A 22821-nucleotide genomic window follows, 5' to 3' on the forward strand; every position below is an offset into this window, starting at 1 on the left:
ACGTTTGAGATCAAGCCTGTCGTCGCGGCGGGAGGGTCACGTATAGAGTCGGCAAACACAGACGGTGAGCGGTGTAACGGCCTACCCACCCGTTCGCGAACAAAGAGTGCTCATAACTGTCGACACAACGTCAGATTCACTGCTAATTTTGGTACAAATTACAATGTGTTATCTGCCATGAACAAATCAGCATTAATTGTGTACTGAAAGAGGGAAGAGAAAAGCTGCACGCCCATGCATGCCGGGGAGCCAGCCGAGCACCCACATAGGACGCTAGAGCCAAATAGAATTTCAAAATTGCAACGTTGGAACAAATTGAACAATTCCATGCACGGCTGGCATAGCTGCTGCAAACGATGCACGTATCTTGGACATCTGTCTGCTCAAGTGCTACCAGTTGCACCTTTAAAAACGTGCTCGGTGTTGCCTTGTGCCAGGCTACGACTACGGCCAGGTGCTGGGCATGTCATGGCTGTTCTACGAGGCGCAACGGTCGGGCAAGCTGCCCAGCACAAACAGAGTCCCATGGCGGGGTGACTCAGCGCTGGGAGACAAGGCGCCCGATGGTAGCGATGTCACCGGCGGCTGGTATGATGCCGGAGGTGAGTAGTCCACTTGTCACGCCCCACTATCATCTGTCATGCAAGTACGTCCGCTCTTGGCTTGTTTGGCACATGATTGTGCGAATTGATCTGCCAGAAAGGGACTGGGCTCATGCATGCAGCCATGCAAGGACACCGTTTGCCATGCCCCACACGCATCTGTCTTGCTAGTTCATCCGCTTTCGAGATCTACTTGGCCACATCATTAGCAAAATTTTTTCCAGAAAGGGACAGGCCTCATGCATGCAGCATGTAGGAACAGGTGTGATGTGATTGACTGACTGGATTGACTTGATATGTTGTGTTGCATCCTGCCACAGATCACCTGAAGCTGAACTTCCCAATGGCGTGGGCTGCGGGCGTGCTGGCATGGGGCTTCATTGAGTTCCAAGATGTGCGCCCCGGCATGCTCTCTGAGCTACCTGCACGTGCTTGCAGTTCTTACCTGCCTGATACACGACCTGACCATCAACCTTTCTGCACCGAGCAAAGCTTTAAACAACGACGAGATGCTCTGCAGCTACCAGTGTTAAGCACCTGTGATGCTAAAAGTTCCCACAAGTGACAGGCATCAACAGCATTCAATCTGTGCAATGCATGACTAGCGCACCTGTCTGTTGTGCAGCCACTAGGATTTCTTGAAGTTGTGATGCAAGGATGACCATAAGGAAAAGATACCAATGGTGTTCGATGGGTGCAATTCTCAGGGCTACTCCTCCTCTGCCCAGACCCAGATTGCTCTGGACGGCCTCCGCTGGGTGGCAGACTACTTTGTTAAGTGCCACCATTCAGATGTTGCCTACACTGGCCAGGTGCGCCATGACATGCGTCCACTTTTCCCTTTGCTCAGCGGCATCAACCTGGAGAGACACCAAACAGCCAACCTCCTCTGTTCATGATGCTGCTGTCTACAGCCCTTCTGCCCAGATTGGCAGGAAGCAGATTTCTGCTAAGTGCTGACATTCAGCTGCAAGCACCCACAAGAGGAACCAGCAAGCATTATATATGTATACCAAGTGACACTGTACAGGACATTAGCAGATGGATGTTCCCCCCCATCTGCAACATGATAGTGTAAAGTATGTCACAATGCATATTAACTGCAGTAGTGGAACCTGGCCATGCAGCTTCTCTGAAGACTTTTGCCTCTCAGCATGAACAGCGCGTCGTGATAACCATTGGTAGTTGCGCGCATGTAGCTCGTCTGCATACGCACCATGCCTCTTGGCAGGGAAAGCTTGCATTAATAGTCATGAGTAACTGCGCGCATGCAGGTGGGGGACCCAGGCGCGGATCACGCGGTATGGGGGCGCTCGGAGGACATGACAATGGCGCGGCCGGCATACGATGTCGACGCGAACAACCCGGGCTCGGATCTGCTTGGCCAGACGGCCGCCGCGCTTGCTGCAATTTCCATCGTGTTTGAGAAGACCGACGCAGCCTACGCGCTCAAGCTGGAGGCGCACGCTCGCGATCTCTACGCGTGAGTCACGCGGCCGCTGTCTGCTCTCATTTTTGAAATTATATAGCGAGTTCGAATTCGATCCCCTGATGATTCTGTTGATCAGCACCACATGCTCTACATTGTGGCAGTACTCCAAAGAGGTCTTTGGTGAAATGTGCTGGAGGCGCTTGCCAAGGCCTCAAATGAGACCTGCCATGCTGCCGGCTGTGTGAAAACACGCCAATCGATTTCGACAGAGTGCTATATTGTTCCCTTCAACTTCAACCCAGGACAGTGCTGCTGAATAAATTTTCTGCTTTGGCTTTGACATGTGCAGGCATGCATGCTGCAATCTGTCACACTTGACACTGAGTAACGCAGCGGCTGTGTGGTTCAACCTGTCACTGGGCGATCTCTGACAATCTGCCTGACTTAACCTGCCTAGTCAGGCTGATGAGAGCCTCGCTGCTGGTTGCTTGGGTGCAGAGTGGGCACCACGTTCCAGGGCAAGTACAGCGACAGCATAAAGGGTGCCTACGTCTACCCCTCCTCCAACTTCCTGGACGATCTCACCTGGGCCGCAGCCTGGCTCTACCGCAAGACCGGCGAGCAGCAATTCCTGCAGGTGATTTGCGTGCTCATTTTCTACATACTACAGGCCTCACCAATCCATAATGGTTGGGTTTGCTCGTTGTCTTGCAGCCTAGCATTCCCAGCTGTGTCTTGACAGCAGATCCGCCAGCTTTAGGAGCAGGGCAAGAGCTTCATGAGTCTCTGAAGGTCAGGTGTCACAGTGGCCTGGACAAAAACCGCTGGATAGAAACATCTTGTTTTTTTTGAGCTGTCACAATTTCTGCAACACCTTCGCATAAATGCCCCACTCAAAGCCTGAGCCGGCATCAATCTGCCTTGGACCAGAGGGCCCACTTGAAAACAATCCGCAGTAGAGAATACTCGGTGGACATGCGTTTGCACTAGCTGTTTAGGACACGCTGATCTAACCCAACCGAAGCATGAGCTAGCATAATTCCTCCTCCTCACACGCATGCTTCGGCCCAGGGCATAAGGCTCTGAGTCTCAGATATCAACCTCTTCACATGTTCACAGGATGCACAGCGGCTGTGGCAGCGCAGCAAGGACGAGGAGGGGGGCGGCGGCTACCTGGCCTGGAACTGGGACAGCTCCATCTGGGGCGCCGACGTGCTCCTGGCATCGCAGGCCAGCGACAAGAAATACGCCGCCGAGGTACGCACAATTTTACAGTCCCTGACTGATTTTTTGCTGGATGTTTTGCTTTCACCTCAGCGCTCAGGGAACTCCAAATTTTATGTCTTTTGAGCTCCCTGCACCGCTGAAGGCAGACGGGCTTCGCACTTCCATGTCCTGCATGCAGCATGTCAAGTCATGGGTTTAGTTTTAGCCACTCAAAGCATCCTACTGAAGTGTCTTTTTCCCTCAGCCAGTAATCGCTGGGTTACAAGGAGTGACTTGAAGATGAAATGCGCAAGTTTAGCTGGTCGGTAGAATGCTTCTTTATTGCCCCTGTAGAGGGGCATGATCGAGTACAACCCAGAGACGTGAGCGCGAGCGGGCGGCATGTGCGTGCAGGTGCAGCGATTCCTGGAGGCATGGATCAAGGGCACCGACGGCGTTACCTACACCCCGCACGGCCTCGCCTGGGGCTCCGAGTGGGGCTCCTTGCGCTTCGTGGGCAACGCCGCCATGATTGCCGCCGTCTACTCCAAATCCATCGCCGGTGCGCTCTTTCCTCCATCAAACTCTGTTTCATCTCAAAGAGTAGACCTTGCAGAACCTGGTCACCATTCTTTTGGCACCATGGGCGTGCTCCTTGTGATCTCAGCTGTCACTTCTGACCAGGAAAGCACTTTTTGCATGTTTAGTGAGCGGTCACTGTGACATTCTTCAATCTCAGAGCTCTTCATGCTGAGTGCTCAGCAAATTGGGACCCGATTCCATGCCAGTCTATGCTGGCCGAGGAGCTCTGTGCTGAGACCCCACAAAGTCGGACTAGTACTGCTGCCGGTAAACAATTGCGCCTTGAGTTGTATTGCCTGTCATGCTTGCTATATACCGTACCACTGCAAGCCAATCTAATGCCCTGCAACGCCGATATGTAATGCCAAACTATCTTCGATTCTTCGCTGCAGATTCGGACCCCACAAAGTCGCACCGCTACTCGTGCTGGGCGCGGAGCCAGATCAAGTACATCCTGGGGGACTCGGGGCGCAGCTTTGTTGTGGGCTACGGCAAGAACCCCCCCACGCATGTCCACCATCGGGGAGCCTCCTGCCCACCGGAGCAGCAGCCGTGGGGGTCCAACAACCCCCCTTGCTCCTACGACCAGTTCAGCCTCTCCTCCTCCAACCCCAACGTTCTCACTGGCGCCCTCGTGGGAGGTACGCGCGCAAACTGCTGCCCCCTGCCGTGCTTAATAAAAGGCAAAGTGCTCAGCTGCGTCCTCTGTAATCTCATTGGCTCTTTCGGTGACGATTTCCGAGGTTGGCAATGTCCAACTGTAAAAAAGAGAAAGAGATATGCAGCCGTCCAATCTTCCCATGCATGCGCTGTGAAACTGGTGTCATATTCTCTCTACAAAAGCACAGTTTCTGCGCACACAAGCTCTATGCCAGTCTGCTGGTGGGCTAGAGGTGATGATGTGATGAGGTCACCTGTGCAGGTCCGGGCAAGGATGACTCGTACGTTGACAAGAGGGACGACTACCAGAAGAACGAGGTGGCGGTCGACTACAACTCCGGCTTCACAGGTGCATCCCCCGATACTCCCCAAAGACTTCAAAATCCACTGCCGCACACACCTACAGTCACAGGGCCTTAAAGAGACATTTGCCCCATTTCCATAGCGAATACTCTGTCATCCTGCGTGCATTTCTTTCTTTTTGGGTGCGCAATTTTGAAGGAAAGGGTTGTTGCTGCCAGTATGCACGCACTTCTGCTAGGTCTCTAGATTGCGGTGCCTAGTATCCTCCACGTGCTGTTTTCAAGCGCAACCTCTGCGCTTCTCGGGAGTTGTAGGGTGAAGGAGAGGCTTCTAGAGGTGCCTAGATTACACTGATTTATTATTAATATTATTATTATGACACGCTTTTCCTGCCAAGAGGCAAGGTGCGTCCTGCAGACAAGCTGCAGTTGAAGGCTGCCATAATCCTACCCCTTGTTGGACTCGCCAGATCCAAGCAAGACCCAGTCGACCGTGGGCACGGTGCTCAGTATTTATATCGCCCCCCTGATGATTTACCGTGTGGGTATTTAGCTTGACATGGTGGAAAAGGTGCCAAGATAGGGAGAGTTGGAAGGCTGTCATAGAAACGCTGCTGCGACGCACCTAAGCCTACTGTGGCTTGGATAGGCGTGTAATAATAATAATAATAATAATTTGCGCGCAGGTGTGCTAGCATTCCTGGCCGGGTCACCAGACTCGTGGGACCAGTGTGTGCAGCGTGGAGACGTTGTGCGATCGCCCAGTGCTGCCAGCAATAACGGCTCCTAAACTGATGACTAAAAGGCAATTGCATGCATGCAGAACTGAACAAATTAATGACTCTAAGAATAAGGATGCAGTCTTCTCTGCGTTCAAGAATGGCCAGCACGTTAGCAGATGGTCTAGTCAAAACCCTTTTGCACGAGATTGGCCAGGCTGCAAATGCTCAGGAGAAGTTGCTTGTGTTTCTGTGGCCTGTGAAGCTGACTCACCCTTCTTTGAACTGAACATGTTCTTTTGTGCGAGATGCCCCTTTATCTGTAGATTTCAACAACCGCCTTTTTTTCTGTTGGACCGGCTTAAAGGATACCCTATGTATGCCCTCGTTGCCAGCCATATAGACAATATTATAGTACAACTTTGCAAGGTACTAGAGGGTCACCCGGTATTGTACTTTGCATCCTTGTGGGACTGCCTTGATATACTGAACCTGACAGAGCAGCTGGGATCTGAAGCACTATGTGATGGAACCTGGAACGATTGATTGTGAATGTCAAGTTGTGCCGCACTGGCCAGTAGCGCTGCTCAGTCAATGACTGGGAAACTATTGACTAGCTCGCTGCAGAGCTGCAGGACTGCTTAGGTAATGAAAGAGTGAGTTTTCTTGTAATGCAGAGTGGTGCTTAAAATTTGCGAAATTGAACAGAAATATAAATTCAAATTCAATTCCGGGGATGTGTGGTTGGCAGGAGAAAATTCTCCTTGAAATCGATGAGCTGACGTTACTAATCGGTACTTGCGATATTATGCCGAACGTCACCGGCCAGATTGCTGGACTTTCTCGCACCCGACGTCGATCAGGAATAGGGACGTCTACCTTTCTCCAGAAAATAACGCACATCTGTGTGCAATCTAGGGTTAGAGCGCGAATCAACCCGGACAGGCCCTGCCGAGGGATTTTCCGAATCCGACCCTTGTGCAACCAAATTAATTGATCTGCTTGCCTTTAGTATATTAGTAAGTAAGAAAACTTGGACAATATATCAGATTGATTGTTTTCAAGGGACCGCCACAAGCGAGCCTTTGTTGCGGAATAAATAGGGAGGATTAGCAACGGACTGTTCAAATCGACGTGTACTATTGGGTAAGCCACGACCCAGCTTTCTGCAATCACGATGCAGATAGCAACTTTATATCTGCAGGTTGCCTTCTGCATGAGCTAGGGCTCAAACCCGTTGAAATTTTTGAGACCCTATCTAGCGCAAAGAGCAAACCGCGTTTGGCTGGCTTTGTAGTTCACCATTTGCTTGCTGTGCATGCACTGCATACCGTTCTCATTCTACAAAGTATTAGATCTAAAGACATGTTTGGTCCTCTATCGTGGGTCTTTAAAATCCATAGAAGGCTAAGATCTGCCAGTTCTGCATCGCAGCTTGAAGAAGGCTGAGGCTTGTTCATCGCCAGGAGCGACCGTGTCCTGGAGGGCATGCGATGCGGGAGTATCTCCACAGGTGTGCAACAATCTTACAGGATCTCAGGCTTTAGCCCTCCGCAGAAACATCCGTTTCCCTGCAAGAATCGTGCTCACGATCCTTCTTCTTTCTCCAGTGGCAACACGTCCTGCATTTGTGCTTCTTAATGTCGAAGAGGCACAAAACACATTGTTAGCACATTGTGTTGAGCAGGGGTCAGCATCTGAAGGGGGGGAGCGACACCAAAACAGCATGGCAGGCAGAGCAGCATTGGACAGGAGACGGAGGCAACGCCGCGGCGCGAAGGCAGTCCTGCTGTGCTGCGCACTGATTATGCTGACAGCCGCCGCCGCCGACGCGGTGACGGCCACGGCGCGCGTGCGCGCGGCGAAGCCGCGGCCGGCCGCGGCGGCGGCGGGCCGGCAGAAGCCGGAGGAGCTGCGCGCGAAGCACGCCGCGGTATGGCCGCCGCGGCTGACGTCAGCGGAGCGCGCTGACATCATGCTGCCCGAGGCGCTGAAGACGCGTGCTCTCCTGGAAGCTTCCCACGGCGCGCGCAGGCGGCTTCAGGTACGGGCATGCCTGCTCTATCCTGTGCATTAAATGACTCTGTGAAGACAGTGCCTCTGCAAGCTGGGACAGCACGTGCTCAGCTCTATGGAGGCCCTTGCGTGGGATCTTGCTGGCAATGCGTGAGTCATGCAAGAATGGAAAATTTTGAGATTCAGGAGGAGGTGGTAAAGCCCACCTTTGTCAGAACCTGAAGACAATCTATGTGAGCTTTAGTCACTGACTTCAGCAATGCGTGGGGTGTGCAGCAGCGGGACATGAGGGACGAAGAGGACGATCTGCCCTTTGCCAGCCGCCCCAAAAAGGTGGCGGCAAAGGCAAAGCCGACGAAGGTCACCGCAGGAGTGACCACTTCCTACAATGAGATCCTGGACGATGACACATACGAAGAAGCAGATGACCCTGTGCCCCAGACCAGGCTTGCAGGTATTGTTATGTCCGCTGGTGCATCTCTGCAAGCTTGCTGCGACTCACAGAAAAATGCAAGTAAATTCTGCATGTGTGTTTGTGTTGTTTGAGCAAGGAATCACAGACTGTCCTTTTAAGGCATTTTTAAGGCATTCATTGCCAAAGTAAAATTTTGATGTGGTGTCCTGATCTGCTGTCTGACAATGATGTAAACTTGTTGGGGATTGCTTTTGTGGAAGCTTTATGTTGTGTCACTTAAGATGAGCATGGCAATATGGGCGAGGCCTGATGCATGCATGCATGCTGGCATGTGCAGGCAAGGCGGGCGCGTCCCAGAAGGCGGTGACTAAGGCGGCGATCAAGCCGGCGGCCAGATCAGGCGCGGTGACGGGGGGACTGCAGGATCAGATGCTGTCGGCCGCGCGGGGGGCGGCGGCAGGGGTGGGTAATGCGGCGCAGGGGGTGAAAACCATCGCCACTGGGATGCTGACAGGTGTCGGAGTGGATGGCGGCTCAGCTAGTGCCGTCGAGCCCGGCTTGCAGTCAAAGCAGGTGAGTCTGCAATGGGTTCCAGTGCTCACATCACCTTGATGTCTGCAAAGGTGTGCCAGGTTGGTGGATGCTTCCTTGAAGGAAGATCTCTTGGGCCCTGCTGATACAGAGCTGGCAAGGCACACTTTATTCGCCGTTGACTCAGGCTGTGGGCATTTCAACTCGAGTGCACAGCAACAGTAGCGTGATGCGAGGCGTGAAGAAGCACCTACTCCAGAATGCTCGTAGTGGACATCATCTTTTTGAATTCAAACGAACAAATTCACAGTCCAGAGTTAAAAATATGAGATTCAAGCAAATAGTTATTTCCAATGTACATGGCAGGGCATAATGGGCAAGTTTCGGCAGAACGTGAACGCGGCGGAGGCGGCGAACGCGCAGATGGTGGTGACTAACCGCACGAAATCCCAGGAGCCGCAGCTCAAGCTGAAGAAGCGCTCCAAGCCGCTGAAAGTGTGCGTCATGAGCGCCGATTTCTGGGGGCTCAAAACCGCCGGAGGCACGGCCACCGCCTACCATTTGCTGGCAGCCATGCTCGCTGAGTCACACGCGCTCGAGGTGAGCTCTCTATGTGACAGCATTGTCCGGGGCGTGCTGATGTGTTGACAGAGTTTCTGGAGGTGGGCGCTCCTTGGCACCTGCATGCATGCGTGCATGCATGCTCGAAGTCTGTACAATATGGGCAGACACAGGGGCATCTTTTGCACCTGGAGAACCTTGTATATATAAGCCAAAGCTCCAAGCCTCGTATTGTGCAAAAAGGCCTGTAATTGTTCTCGGCATCCGGCATGAATTCTGCAGCTTGTGATTCCTGCAAACCTACAGATCATGGAGCGCTCTGCGCTTTGAAACACTAACACCACTGATCTAAATGTCTCCAAAGGCTCAGTAGATTCAAAACTGGCGTGTGCGAGCAGGTGACATTCCTGGGGGTGTCGAAGAAGTTCACAATCTGCCAGGAGGCCAAGCAGGTCAACACCAAGCAGAACCTGCACTTCGAGTGCCTCGAGCCGCACCACTTCGTGCCTGAGATTGTCGAGACATATCCCTACGAGCAGCTGAGCCACGCAGTTCTGAACTGGGTGGAGGAAAACGCCGATCGCTGTGATGTGATCCATGGGCACGAGTGGGGAGGCGCCTTTGTCGACCTCATCACTGCCAACAACTACCGCCAGGTGGGGGGGCCTTCGGGTATCAGTGCCAGATTAGCAATACAACATTTGAGACCCTTGCAAAGGTGAGGATAGTGAGGGAGGTGTGATACCCAGGTACAGACGGCCTGCATGACAACTGGTGCAAATTTTGTAGGACCTGTGTACATCCGGAGGGCAGTGCAAGTGGATTTTCAATGGCAGACATATGTCGTTCCATGCTACTCTGGAAGTGCATCTGGCATGCTTCACAGATTCAATGGTGCAGGGAGCCTGCCCAAAGGCCTGCCTTCATCACTTGCTGAAATTGTGGAATCTGCAAACAAGAGGACCAGGAAATGGAAGAAATTTGACACCGACTGATAGAGGGGAAACTATGTGATTACTGCGCGCAGATCAAGGCTGGCTTGCGGGTGGCAGTACAGCCGCACGGGGGCCACTTCTGGTCGTCCATGGGGCAGGTCCAGCGGCCGATGGACATCGTGTCCCTGCGAATCGACAACCAGGAGCGCATGGCCAACATGCTGAACGACTGTGAGATCTCCCCCACCAATTACATGATCGCCTTCCTGCGCCAGCGCGGCTGGGCCATGCCCGAGACCACCATGCGAATCCCCAACGTCATCCCAGAGGTCGACCCGATCGCCGCGCAGGTGCGACCTCCTCTTTTTTTTAATCAAATTCTGGCTCCTTTTTTTGCGTGCCTGTTCTGGCGGACTGCAATGTATGTGTGCATCCCCAATGTCATCCCACAATTTGACCTTGTCGCAGCGCAGGTGGGCACCCATGCATTCAGCCATTGCCATATATTGTGTCAACACCCTGAGAATAGGTGCTTTAAGTGCAGTATTAACTCACCGCAGCGTCCTGCGATCTCCTGCGCCAAAAAAGTAGCTGCGTGAGGTCCTCAAGGGCTCCCAGCCATACAAGTGTTTACATAGCTGGATGATTCAAGAAACATCTTCCAGGAATCCTGATATTTTCCGGGAAATTCCCAGCGCCTGCTTTTTGTATCTTGTGCATGTGGCTGATCGTACGCTGCATGTGCTCCCTGCTGCAGATGATGGGCAAGGAGAAGCCGGTGTGGCGTCTGGCGTTCTTCTCCCGGCTGGAGGAGCGAAAGGGCATCAAGCTCTTCGTGGACGCAGTCTCAGCGCTGAACGTCACAAACGACAAGTTCGAGGTGCGTGGCTTCGCGGTACTAATGAAAATATTGTTCTGGATACTATCCCCGGCACACGATTTTCGAACGATTTGCTGTCCAGTATAGTACAGCCAATTGAGAGCTGCGCCTGCCCCGAGGGGTGCCACTGTTAAAGCCATCCCGGCCTTTGCCCCACAATGACTTCATATGGAGCCTCTGTTTGCTGTGTGTGAAGCAGCGGCAAGAAGCTTTGAGGTGTCATGCAAAGAAAGATCGCAGGTTTCATGCACGCCATCATGTTCTTCTAATCTGAGTACTTGTGCCATGCTTTTCGTGCAGAATCCCTGTCCTCAGGATTTTCATTTCCTTGGGTTGCCCAGTGTATGGCTGCAGCTGCCACATTTGTTGCTCGTGTGCATTACCACATCATCAACAGAAGTGCTTTTTGCACCCTTTGCCTAGAGAGGATTAACTCTCACTGTTCGTCGATATCAATCGATTCTCACACCTGCGCAGGTGTACTTTGTGGGGTCTGATGCCAAGGTGGACATGCGGCCGTCGAGTGTGTGGCTGCGCGAGAAAACTGCAAAATGGCCCTGGAAAACTCATCTGAGAGTGGGTGCCAAGCGTGACGAGGCGCTCGAGATTCTGTCGAGCGAGGGGACGCTGCTCGTGCTGTGCTCGCTCGTCGACAACATGCCTTACGTGGTGGCAGAGGCCGCGGTGAGAGACTGCATAGGAACTTCGACTCACTGAGCTTTGCATGCCTGCTCAGTTTTCTCTCCGTCTCCCCATCTTCGGAACATGGTGCCCTGCAGTGGAAGAGTATGCTTGGCCATGTTCCTTGGCTTTGCAGCAATTGAGATTCTGTGGGCTTGCGTTGCATCCTTGGACTGCTATAGAAAGTCACGTCTCGAAGTGCGGAAGGCGTAGCTAGGGCTCTTGCTTGCACCGGGACTGACAAGTTCCCTACTTTTGGGGCGCAGCCAGTTTGCTCGCCTTGCTACAGATGCACGCGCACGAGTGTGGAGAACACCGGCTGATGTTGATTGTTTTTGCGCAACTCACAGGTGAAGGGCATTCCGTTCCTGGTGTTTGACGCGGGCGGCGTTCTGGAGATGTTTGACCCAAAGGAATTCAGCGACAACGTTGTCTTCGAACCGACGCTGGCGGCTCTCAAGCGCAAGCTGTCTCACGTCGTGGAGCGAGGCCGAATCAAGACAGTGCAGCTAGCAGAGCACATCACGACAGGAAGGCAGCAGTGGCTGCAGTGGCACGCCGACTTTGCCGAGTCGCTGCCGCAGCTTATTCAGGTGAGCCATCGGTCTGAATGCCCGTACAGCGGCTGAAGATTTGAATTCAAATTGATGACATGGAGCAGTCTCTGACAGGAGCAGCTGCCCAACACCTGCAAGATCTCTTTTTCCAAATCTTTTTATATAAATATCAATATGCTAAAAAGGTGATGAGAAGTCATATTGCTTTGCTTTGCTTTCTAGGATGCCATTCGGTTCTTGTGCTCTGCTGGTCGTGACAGGCAAAAGGGCAGACCAAGAGGGTGAAGGATGACCTGATGTGGCATTCTCACCATGGCTGATGCTAAAACTCCAGACACTGTCGTAGACAGCCTTTTGATTGATGCTTTTCCTGCAGCGCTGATATTCTCTGCGCCCCTCTCACAGGAGGACACGGAGTTGGACGACCAGGTTCGGCTGATGACAGGCCCCGAGGGAACGATCAGAATCGTGCAGCTGCAGAAGGATCAGCTCTCGCTGAAGCTGTGGGAGCCGCTGTGCGCGGACAACCCTAACCCTTCCGGCCCCCCGCTTCTGTTGTTGCCCCCCGAGTATGAATTCTTGGACCCGGAGAACGGTCCCCGCGAGCTCGCCGAGCTCATGTACATCGGCATGCGGGTGCGTTCCCTCTATTGAAATTCAATTTTGAAAATTGACCCTACTGTGCAGGGATGTCTGCATGCATGCATGCATGGTGCTGCAAGGAACAGATATCAAGAGGGCAGACCTGTGAAGCAGTTCTGGTATTTTATCTGGGGCCAAGCTGGGCCTGTGGGGTATTTGGAGCTTAGTTGCTCGTTACTTCCTGGTTAAAGGCAACATCATGCGTGCCATTGGCACTGGAAGCGGCAAAATGTTGTTTGGAAAGTTGCCCATCTTCTCTCAGACCCAATGTCCGGGTGGTCGGCCTAGTCTGCACGCCAGAACATGGCTAGCAAGTCAGCATAGCACCAACCATTTTTGAAAGTTTGAATTCAAAAATTCAAACCGTGGCTGCTGCAGAGGAGCAACAAGCTTGCCATGTTTGACTGCATAGCCCAGGGCGTACACCAGAGCACAGGGCCAATGAGAGAGTTATTACCCTAAGAGAGAATTGGATTCCTATGCATATCTGAATGTTTGAATTTGAATTCAAACGGGTGGCTGCGCAGAGGAACAACAAGCTGGGCGCGCTGGCGTTTGGCGCGGAGCTGCCGAATGGGAAGCAGGCGTTCCCTACCAGCCCCTCCTGGATGCTGTATGGCGGAGACGACGCTCACTGCATGGACGACGTGCCCGTGCTCATCCGCCCGGAAATGTTCTGCTCCGTCTTCACCGCCGAGGCCCGCGTCTTCAGGTGGGGCATCACATGTTTCGGAGTCTTTAAACAGTCATTGCTTCAATGATTTCTAGGAGGACACGGTCTGAGAGGAGAAATTCAAGTGCCTTGCAAGGGCCGTTTGCTCGGTCTTTTGCGCCGAGGCCCGCGTCTTCAGGTGAGGCGCCGCCCTTGCTAGGTGGCCGTTAGGATGCAATGCATGTAGAAGCCAGGCGCACTTATTGCCTGGGCTAGCTGCAGATGTGTTCTGTGAGACAGTATTGCGGAGTTGACACTGTGGCGGTATAAAGTATTGAGCATGTCTGCAAGCCACTTCAGGCAATGAGAGTTCATATCAGCCCATCATGCCAGTCTTCCTTGCTACAAGTTTTGAGATACTGTCAAACTCATCTCAAGATTCCATGCCAGGCATGATATCAGACTGGTGGATGAGTGTCTATGTCAGTGCTGCAAGTCCTGAGCTGCTGTCTTCACAGCCAAGGCTGTGAAGACAGCCTTGGTGCCTGGTGTAGGCACTTGAGGGTGCTAAAATATCGTTTGTGTCCATGATATTATGGTATGTGCGGCACAGGCACTACTACTCGTGGGTGTTGGCGATGCTGATATCGCAGCAGGGGAAGCTGCTGCACACATTCCCGCGAACCATCTTCTCGGTCAAGAACTTCACCGTCGGCGGCTACTCCTGCATGCCCGACAAAATCCCCATCGACCGCCGCATCTCCTACCCGCTTGCATCCAACCTCTACAAGGTGCGCATGTGCACTCAAGCTGCCAAAACGCAATCCTGATGATAGAACCTTCACATGCAACTTCTTGGGTGCTTGTTGTCACCACTTGGCACGCGACTCACAAGGCTAGCAGGTTTATGTACTGCTTGGTTTGGTAGCACGGCATATGGCTGCTGGAGAGCTCATCCTGTGCATGCTTGTAAGTGTCAAGCTGCGTCATAATCAATCTTACCTTGGCTGGCGCTCTGACTGGAGCTAAGAGCACCGCTTGGAAAGCAGTCACCATCCAAGCGCCTGCTAGCAGCCTATCTCAGCCTAGCGGGCGATGCCCTTGTGTCTGAATGACTATCTTTTATCCTTATCAACAAATTTAAGTTTGAATTTGATTTTGCCTGCCAGGACTCTGAGGAGCTGCTGCGTAATCTGCACCTAGCGCCCTATGCAAAGCCAATAGTGTCCCTGGTGGACGATTTCCCGATGGTGCAGCGCCACAAGGGCTGGCAGTTCGGCTACCTCGCCAGCAACGCGACCCGCCGCATGACGTGCGCACCCTTTTTATTCCCCCCGGTTTGTATTGGTGAACAGGGGGTATGCAATTGATGGAACACCTTGCAGTGGGGTTCAGAGTGCTGCTGCATGCAAGGGCATGTGCAGTGGCAGGCACAAGCACTGGCGTCGGTTTGCAAGTAGGAAAGGGAGGTTTGCAATTTTAAGACCGCTGTGCACTAGCAGTCAGCATGTTGCTTCATGCAGTGCAATGGCATGCACAAGCTGAAGGATAGGTGCACATGTCTTGACATGTCACCCTACGCTGCAGCGATGGCCCCAAACGTCAGAGGCTTCTTGCCAAGCAGGGCGCACAAGCAGCCCACGACACTGCTTGCCTCCATCAGCAGCAATTGAGATAAGAAGAGCAGCCAGGAAACGGAGGTTTGACCGGGGCTCCTCGATGAATGCAGGTACTTGAACTGGGTGCCGGCCGAGGCGGGTCTTCCCAGAGACGGCCGCTGGTCGTGCGGAACTCATGACTACCCCTCAATGCACCACTCGCTTATGCACCCCTGTGCCGGCACCGAGGGCGGCTGCTGCGGCAACACCGGCTTCGCGCCGTTTCTGCTCCGCTACGAGTCATTCTTCCACTCCACGAACGCGCTGCTCGTGCTCGCCTACGAGGTGCGCTGCCTTACATTACTCATCTTCCCAAACAGAGCAGCCTCTTTGGTGCACCAAGGTGCGATCAATCGTTGCGTGCTTTTGCTGCGAATATGCCCTTGGTTAGTACAGAGAAGAGGCCGGCTTCCAAACCAGGAACAGAACTGCACGTTCCTTTCAGAGAGAGCTCAGGGCAATTGCTTGCTCCAAGGCGGACTTCGCACAGTCTTAGTGCTTCTGCGGCAGCAAGCTCAAGGCAAGAGGTGGCTGGACAAATGATGGTGCAGCTGTCACTACTGCAAGCTCGTGACACTCATGCAATGCATGGATTGTACAGGTGTGGCCAATCTGCGGAGACGGAATGGATTTCGTAGTACGGCTCAAGCCGAACGGGCCGAGGCGCGCGCAGACGCTTCTCAAACGCGCGTACGACGCAGATCCCAACGCGCAGCCGAATCGGCAGAAAATTGAGTGGCGCATGCACATCCGCACCGGGGATGTTTTGGACTTCACGGTCGAGCCGAGGGGCAACCACGACTGCGACGGGCTCTACATCGTCGACGTGCAGATTTGGATTGATGACTTCGCGCAGAGCGTGGAGTGGTGAGAAGTAGACTATGACAGGTGGCGGGGTGGCTGTTGCCAGTTATGGCTCCGGCGCTTTAAAGTTCGAATTCTTGCAGAGCGCGCAAGCTGCCCCCGGCAAAGAGAGGCGGCCGCCGCTTGCGCGCTTTGGAGGTTTGGTTGGGCCCAAGGCTGCAGCTGGCTCCTGCTGGCTTTATATTGGAGAGACCTCTAGAATTAACTTCTGTATTGGGGTCATATTCTGTGGCCGAACAATGAGATACATCAGTGCTGTTGACATCAGGCATAAAGTTGCCATCCTTGAACAGAATGAAGTAGTTGCTAAAGTTGATTTGAAATATATTGACCTGTTGAGCACGTGTATCAAAGAGTACGGTTCAGTCACAATGTCAGCTGATTGCCGAACTGACGGACCTGCAATATTGGGGAATACCCATGCTCCTTGCTGAAGTGTGCTAAATCATAGCAGCAACGAGCATGTCATGTAACCAAGAAATATGTTATTCAGCCCCTACACGACTCCAGGCTTGACATAATTCCTAGACACTGCAGTCACCTGCTCATGAGTTGATCAAAGTTGCTACCTATGCATCCCTTCATGCATCAGCGGAAACTTCCACAATGGGTGGCTCTCGGCAATCTGGTGCCTGTCTCTTCAGAAAGTTATTCTCAAGTGTCATGCAGAGCAATGCTAGATAGCACATGTAAAAAACCCTTCTTGCCTATTTCCACAGAGCGCAGAAGAAGACTTGGGCGCATGGGATATCCAGCCTCCTAGACTGGATCAACTTTTTGCGGTCAACTACGGTGTGAGCTGCGCTGCCTAAGCCTTTTCGGCGCCCTCCAGCGCTTCTGTCAGCTCCCCGCTCTGGTGCATGCCCATGAGAATATCGCTGCCGCCCACAAAGTCCCCTTTGATGTACACCTGTACCGCGGAGGCCCGACCCAACGTCAGCATGTGATTGGACGCCGGAGTGCTCTGGCATCAAAACTTGCCCCTCTCGCATCAGAACTTTACCCCTTGAAGAACAAGATTGTCAAGATCAAACCGAGGTAGAATGCAAGACATACAAGGCAATGCGAGCACCAGGAAGTGATGAATAGCTGACTCGCAGTGTAAAAATAGTGCATTGACAGAACAATGATCGCAGTGTTTGCAGTGTCGTCCTGTGCTTAGAAGTGGTCAGTGAAAGATGTTCGATCAACAGATGCTGCAGCTGTTGCATGTAGGGGAGTTGCGAGTAAAGTGAGAGGGAGGCACCTGGGGAATGGTGGGCCAGTTGCTGTACTCCTTAATGGCTTCCCTGATGGCGGGGTCTGCCAGCACGTTCCTACTCCCAAATTTCACACCTGTATTGGCAAATTAATTTAGCATATCAGCTCATCTCGTGTCAATGGGAGGTCAGTTGTCCCATCCTGTACCATGCCAATCAAAACAAGAGAACCATAAATGCAGGGCAGCACACCCACTGCTGGCAGGACTCTGATTGAGAATGTGGTGACTCCGTTTCTCACCATAGGCGTCCAGGATTCTGCATGCCATGTTGCTGAAGCCGCACTGCGGTGCCTCTGGGACACCCTGCCAGACACAGTGAAACAATCTTAGGGCATGCAATACTATTCTCGTCACACTGCAGGTCAAGTCGTTGTCGCTGCGCTGTTCCAACATATTTGCATGATGTCTAGACAATCAGCATCTGTTCATTGGATAACACTCGTGTTTTGTCAGCTTGTCTGCTCTTGGGAACAGCTCTGCGGAGAATGCCAGACCTTCATGTACAAGAAGACATCGTTCTCTGTGATGTCCTGCTTGATCTGGTCTAAAGCGCTGGGCGCACTGCGTGGCTCCGCCTCAGCCTTAAATTTGGGCTTGAAGTCTTCGTGGATGTCATCCTCCTGTGTGGGCACCCTGGCTGTGATGCTTCTGCACACCACCTGACCTGCAAGACGCGATCTCACCACTCACCAGGAGCCCACTCAAACATTTCTTTACTGAAGATGTAACTTTCTTGACATCAGGATATTCCGATCGATAAGGAGAGCTGGCTGGTGTGTTGGTGAAGGATCTAAGCACACTTATTAACAAGGTGTGGTGCACTCTCTGTGTGACGATCTGTCACAATTTAATCATCTTATTAATGTTGAGAACAATAGGTCAAAGTTGTTTCGTAGATCTGCAACTTCAAGAAGTAATCTACAGAGTGGCTACTAGTCAGGCCACGCTAGCATGCGCCCGTACAACTCGACTTCACACAATTGTGGTAAATGAGCGCTCTTGACTTGAATGCATTATATGTGAGGAATGCTATCGCACCGAAAGGTGAGCCTCGCTTTGTAAGGGGTCCTGCAAGCAGAGCTCTAGCGGATGCAAGCATGGTCGCCTATTTTTACTCAGAAACCAGCCTGGAAATTATTCAGATTATACGATCATCGAATGATTATATGACATGAAGATATAAAGATGGATATATCCTTTTGCGTTCTACCATGATGACACTGATGGTGATGTAAGTCTTGGAAATGGTTGTGTTTGTAGCCTGCCCTGCCTACTTCTCGAAACCGTCCTCCCCAAAGTCCATTTAATTGGTGAGTAGGATTGAACATCAACTTGACATTCCGCTTCAACCATTAGAAATCCTGCTTTTTGAGTGCTGCTGTCGTATTACTGGGTGACCTGGACTGCGGCCACTTCTGAGATTCCAACTTGATGTAACTCCATCGCCCTCAGGCCTTTATTAGCGATGCCTCCCACTGTACATCAAGGCTTTGGATCATCGCCTGCAGATTGGTACTACAGCCTGCCACCGGTCATCAGGCTGTATGGCACAGCTTGTGTTGCCACGACTGCGGCTGTCACACTCGGGCTCATAAATCCTATGAGCTTGCTTTTGCATTGGCCCTCTGTTTTCAAAGGACAGGTGAGAATGTGACCTTTTAACACACTGGAAGTTTATTTTTGCAGTAATAATCCTCGATTCCACATTCTCAGAACAATTTAGTGACATTTCATATGTGCCTCTTGCAGATATTTCGTTTGGTAGCAAGCTTCATATTCTTGGGGAAGCCTTCAATAAATTTTCTGATGAAGATGCTGTGGATGTAAGGCGCAACTGTTCCAACATTCTCTTGATTTCCTTGCCAACTTCCTAATTCTTGAGGTGCAAGCATACTCCTCATGGACAAGCCAGTCACCTCCTCATGTCATCCGTGCCTGCAGGATCCAATATGGTGTGCCGCTTGAGAAAAGCACCTACCAATTCAGCACGGCGGACTTTGCCTACATGCTGTTCGTCGGCATGGTCTCCCTGCTGGTGCCTTAACTGGCTCATCTATCTGAATGTATATATACCCCTGCTGCCTACCTGCCTTAGACCTGTACGCACCGTGCATGCGATGCCTGGGCAACCTACACGCTCCTGCTTCCTTGGGAGAGTGCAGGATCTCCATCAGCATGCTCCTGGCTACATGAGTGTGACCATGAAGGGCGAGCACTCGGGCATTAAAAGTTGAGATTAGGCCCATGACAGCCAATTCTGTACAGAATCTCCAGATTTCCTCCAGAGAGAGAGAAGTGTGTGTGGCTGTGCGCAGGGAGCCTCGGTGGTGGTGCCAGTTCAGCTGCTGGGCCCGTCGCTCATATTCATGATGGTGTATGTGTGGAGCCGCAATTTCGCCTCTAGCAACATATCGCTGATGGGCCTAGTCAGCATCCAGGCCTTCTACCTGCCCTTTGCCCTGCTGGCCCTGGACCTGGCCATGGGCGGCGACTGGATGTCTGACCTGCTCGGCATCATAGTGGGACACCTGTGCGCCCAATTCTCTTGTCTCTCCTTCCATGTTGGGGGAGGCTGCTCATTGGGACAGGCAATGGCATTGTTTTTCAAAGACGCCCCTTGTTCTGTGGCCTGTCGTGTTTGCAGCAGCCTGCTGGTTGGGACACGCAGTAGCAGTTTTATCACAAAGGCTGTGAGCCCTGGAAGCCGTGTCCCAGGCCATGCATTTCTAACAAGTCTGTCCCCTGAGCGTGCCCTGCAGACATTTGTTTGAGGCGTTTATGCGGCTTCTTGCGCCATTGCCAACTGAAGGCTGTGCTGTCTGATTCTTTTTAAGGCGACGCCCGGCCTTTTTGACACCTGATTTTGAGAGTCACTCGTGGTTGCGCAGGTACTACTTTTTGAAGGAGCTGCATCCGGCGGCGGGGGGAGGGCGGCTGCTGGAGACGCCGATGTGGCTCAAGCGAGCGCTGCTGAGTGCCGGCATCGGGACAGTGCAAGCGCGCGAAGTTCCCATGCAGCACCCGTCCGATGCGCGCTTCCGCGCGTTTGCCGGGCGTGGCCGCCGCCTCGATGACTGATCGGCGGTGCCCGGCGGCCGCGGCAATTATGCAGCCGGGAACTCTACAGTGAGCTAATCTGGAAACAATTAGAAACGAATGATCGCTGGAGTGGAATAGCATGTTTTTCCCCGCTGGCACCAGCTCAGTGGAACTTTACATCAAACGTGGATGAACGCCTTGCGGAAGTTGCCCTGACTAGTTGGCGGAAAATATCCCTTTGCTACACCGCTGCATGCAAATCAACGTATTTCAATTAAATCAAACAAATTCTAAACACATAGCTCTCTGCTGGGTATGCCATGCGCAGTGCAGGGTTGACAGAATGCTGACACAGATTGATGCTAGCCCAATGCACTGATGAGTCATCATCAAATGTCTGATGTGCAACAGGCCCAGTGGGTCCTGCACCAAGACTCCTGCACAGTGTATTCATAGACAGGATATCCATGCAGCGGTTTCCCCTGTGCATGGAGACAGCTAGAGGTTTTGCTTGTTGTAAGGAAGGTGCTAATAATAGGTGTGCATGCACGGTACACCATGTTCACACGCAGGCTTGGCCATGGCGCAATATGGGGTAATCAATTGGGTGGCTTCACCGGGAGAATTCTTCTTCAGGAAAGGAAAATAATGGGATAAACGCCTAATATTATTGACGTGGGCAACAACCATGATTGTTTTTACAAGTCTTGCAGCGAATACTGGAGGTAATGAAATCTGAACCCCAGAGGGATAATGAGGTTCCGCAGTTCCGGGACTACAATTTTGTGAAACCTTCAGCTGCGCAAGTACAGCGACGGCGCAAGACATGATGTAGTGGGCATTGCTCCCCTGAACACATTTTGAAACATTATATCTCAACAAGTAGATACGCGCAGCACAAGCTACCGGAAGAAGGTGCGCCCTGTTGAAGCCCTGCTTGCCACTGTCGGGATGGTGAACAGACAACGCAATAACAGTTCCTTTAGGCACTCACAACACCAAAAAGGACTGTATTTATTCATTCATCTTACTTCCACAGCGACCTGTAGGAAACACAAGAACTTATCTTGCTGTCATCGGGGCGGTTGTTTTAACGTGTCCCATGCCCATGCCCGTGCTCGTGCCCGTGCCCATGTCGTACTGCGTTCGTGACCTTCTTCTGTTTCACTAGAGATCTGACCTGTAAAATATACGCGTGCAGGTGTGCCTCACGTCGCTCAACATGCAGCTTCTGGGCGCGTGCTTGCTTCTAATTTCGGTGGTGCACGCGGCAGGTAGGTCCTGCCCCCAACGCAGCTGATTGCTAGCCCCAACTGGTCTCTCGTTTGTGTGTCCGATGAATTTTTCTGCTGAACTCAGCAGTGCTTCAAAGCCGCGGTGTCAAGAGCAAACGTCGAGCCCACAGGCTTCCTAACTGCTTCCCTGCTATGCCATTGCAGGGCAGAAGACAGCCCATACGCACTTTGCACTGAACATCACGGCGGCCGTGGACAAAAACATTGTGAAAGAGGCGGGTGATACAGTAAAAAGCGTCCTTCCTGCAAGCAAAGGAGAGCTGCAGACCGAGATATCAATCCTAAGAGAGATTATCAACAAGCAGAACCTGAGATTTGACCAAGAAGACACTGTCATCAGATCCCTTGTGAAGCAGGTCGATGCTTTGACACCGGTGAGTCCTCCTGTGACCCTGCTCATGACCGCTGACAGGGGCTCCAGTACAGTTGTAAGAAACTCAAACAAGCACTGTCTCTCAACCTTCACACAGAGTTTCTGCATGACCGAGCCGGGCTTGTAGATCCTGTCATATTTGCCTTGTGCATTCACGTGCAGCTGGTCAGCCTGGCTCCAATGCTTTACATTTGTCAGAATTATGCCTGCGCTCGTAGGCCTGATGCTGGTTCTGAGCAATGCTCTGCTGCAATGCACACCTCTTGTCATGATGCTCTGTCAAGCCACGCTGCTGTGCTGCCACCACCACACGGGGCTGTTCCTCTGGTGGAAATCTATTTGCAAAGTGCTGTCAGCATGCCTCAATTGTAATTACCTCGTAATTACCTGCGCAGGGTCTCAATGGGACAGATGGAATCAAGGGCCTCAATGGGACAGATGGACCCACAGGGCCGACAGGTGACTCCAAATTGAAATGTACACAGCCTTGTAGATTTAGCCTGAAGCTTGGCCATGCCAGATGAAATAGGCCAGCATGGCTATCCAAGGGGAGCATTCAATCTCAGCACTTATTCAGTCATGGCATGCACACCAGCCCAGTCAAGTAACGGCGGCAATGCGATGTCTGCCAGAGCTGATGCCTGCCTTGAGTTACGTGAGATGCAAGCTTCGGGCCTTGGACCGAAAACAAGCATTGCATATCGGATGTGGCTAGTTGAAGCGAATGAGTCAAAAGCTTTCGTGCCACGCTGGCCAGTGCAGACAACAGAGTCCATTTCAAAAAAAAAACAGTAAATTAAGGTCTTACAAGCTGTGAGAGCAGCAGCCGCGGCCTTGCTCAAGAGCTCTAAGTTGTGTCAGCTCTACGCAAGAACAACTGCTCCTGATGTTGCAGGAGCAACTGGGGTCAAAGGAGACACCGGCGCGACTGGTTTCACTGGAGAAATTGGCACCACTG

General features: G+C 52.3%; 5 protein-coding genes across 5 annotated transcripts; 4 read left to right on the forward strand and 1 right to left on the reverse strand.

Moving 5' to 3' along the window:
• Positions 1-439: 439 nt before the first annotated feature.
• Positions 440-4902, forward strand: COCSUDRAFT_14218 (glycoside hydrolase; the record flags this gene model as incomplete). The annotated part of the gene is made up of 9 exons (XM_005649354.1): positions 440-602; positions 923-996; positions 1310-1414; positions 1877-2085; positions 2533-2680; positions 3175-3333; positions 3673-3828; positions 4265-4463; positions 4745-4902. Coding segments are annotated over 9 exons (1371 nt in total), but the record flags the coding sequence as incomplete, so codon positions are not given.
• A 1529-nt stretch (positions 4903-6431) lies between these two features.
• COCSUDRAFT_46986 (hypothetical protein) lies at positions 6432-7547 on the forward strand (the record flags this gene model as incomplete). The annotated part of the gene is made up of 3 exons (XM_005649355.1): positions 6432-6649; positions 6938-7016; positions 7191-7547. A coding segment is annotated over exon 3 (318 nt), but the record flags the coding sequence as incomplete, so codon positions are not given.
• A 7045-nt stretch (positions 7548-14592) lies between these two features.
• COCSUDRAFT_53105 (hypothetical protein) lies at positions 14593-16006 on the forward strand. Its single transcript, XM_005649356.1, has 3 exons — positions 14593-14685; positions 15103-15316; positions 15633-16006. The coding sequence occupies exons 1-3, from the start codon at positions 14621-14623 to the stop codon at positions 15900-15902; spliced, it is 549 nt and encodes a 182-aa protein (XP_005649413.1). The 5' UTR covers positions 14593-14620; the 3' UTR covers positions 15903-16006.
• Positions 16007-16247: 241 nt separating this feature from the next.
• On the reverse strand, positions 16248-18352 carry COCSUDRAFT_46987 (glutaredoxin). Its single transcript, XM_005649357.1, has 5 exons — positions 18195-18352; positions 17651-17820; positions 17396-17459; positions 17142-17230; positions 16248-16805 (listed from the first exon to the last, which is right to left on the reverse strand). Exons 1-5 carry the CDS (start codon positions 18253-18255, stop codon positions 16704-16706), a joined length of 486 nt encoding a protein of 161 aa, XP_005649414.1. The 5' UTR covers positions 18256-18352; the 3' UTR covers positions 16248-16703.
• Positions 18353-18475: 123 nt separating this feature from the next.
• COCSUDRAFT_23074 (Derlin-1) lies at positions 18476-20246 on the forward strand. The gene is made up of 5 exons (XM_005649358.1): positions 18476-18798; positions 18906-18979; positions 19098-19191; positions 19472-19686; positions 20045-20246. The coding sequence occupies exons 1-5, from the start codon at positions 18622-18624 to the stop codon at positions 20232-20234; spliced, it is 750 nt and encodes a 249-aa protein (XP_005649415.1). The 5' UTR covers positions 18476-18621; the 3' UTR covers positions 20235-20246.
• The last annotated feature ends 2575 nt before the right edge of the window (positions 20247-22821 follow it).

The sequence above is a fragment of the Coccomyxa subellipsoidea genome (assembly GCF_000258705.1).
Source record: "Coccomyxa subellipsoidea C-169, whole genome shotgun sequence".
NCBI lineage: Eukaryota > Viridiplantae > Chlorophyta > Trebouxiophyceae > Coccomyxaceae > Coccomyxa > Coccomyxa subellipsoidea.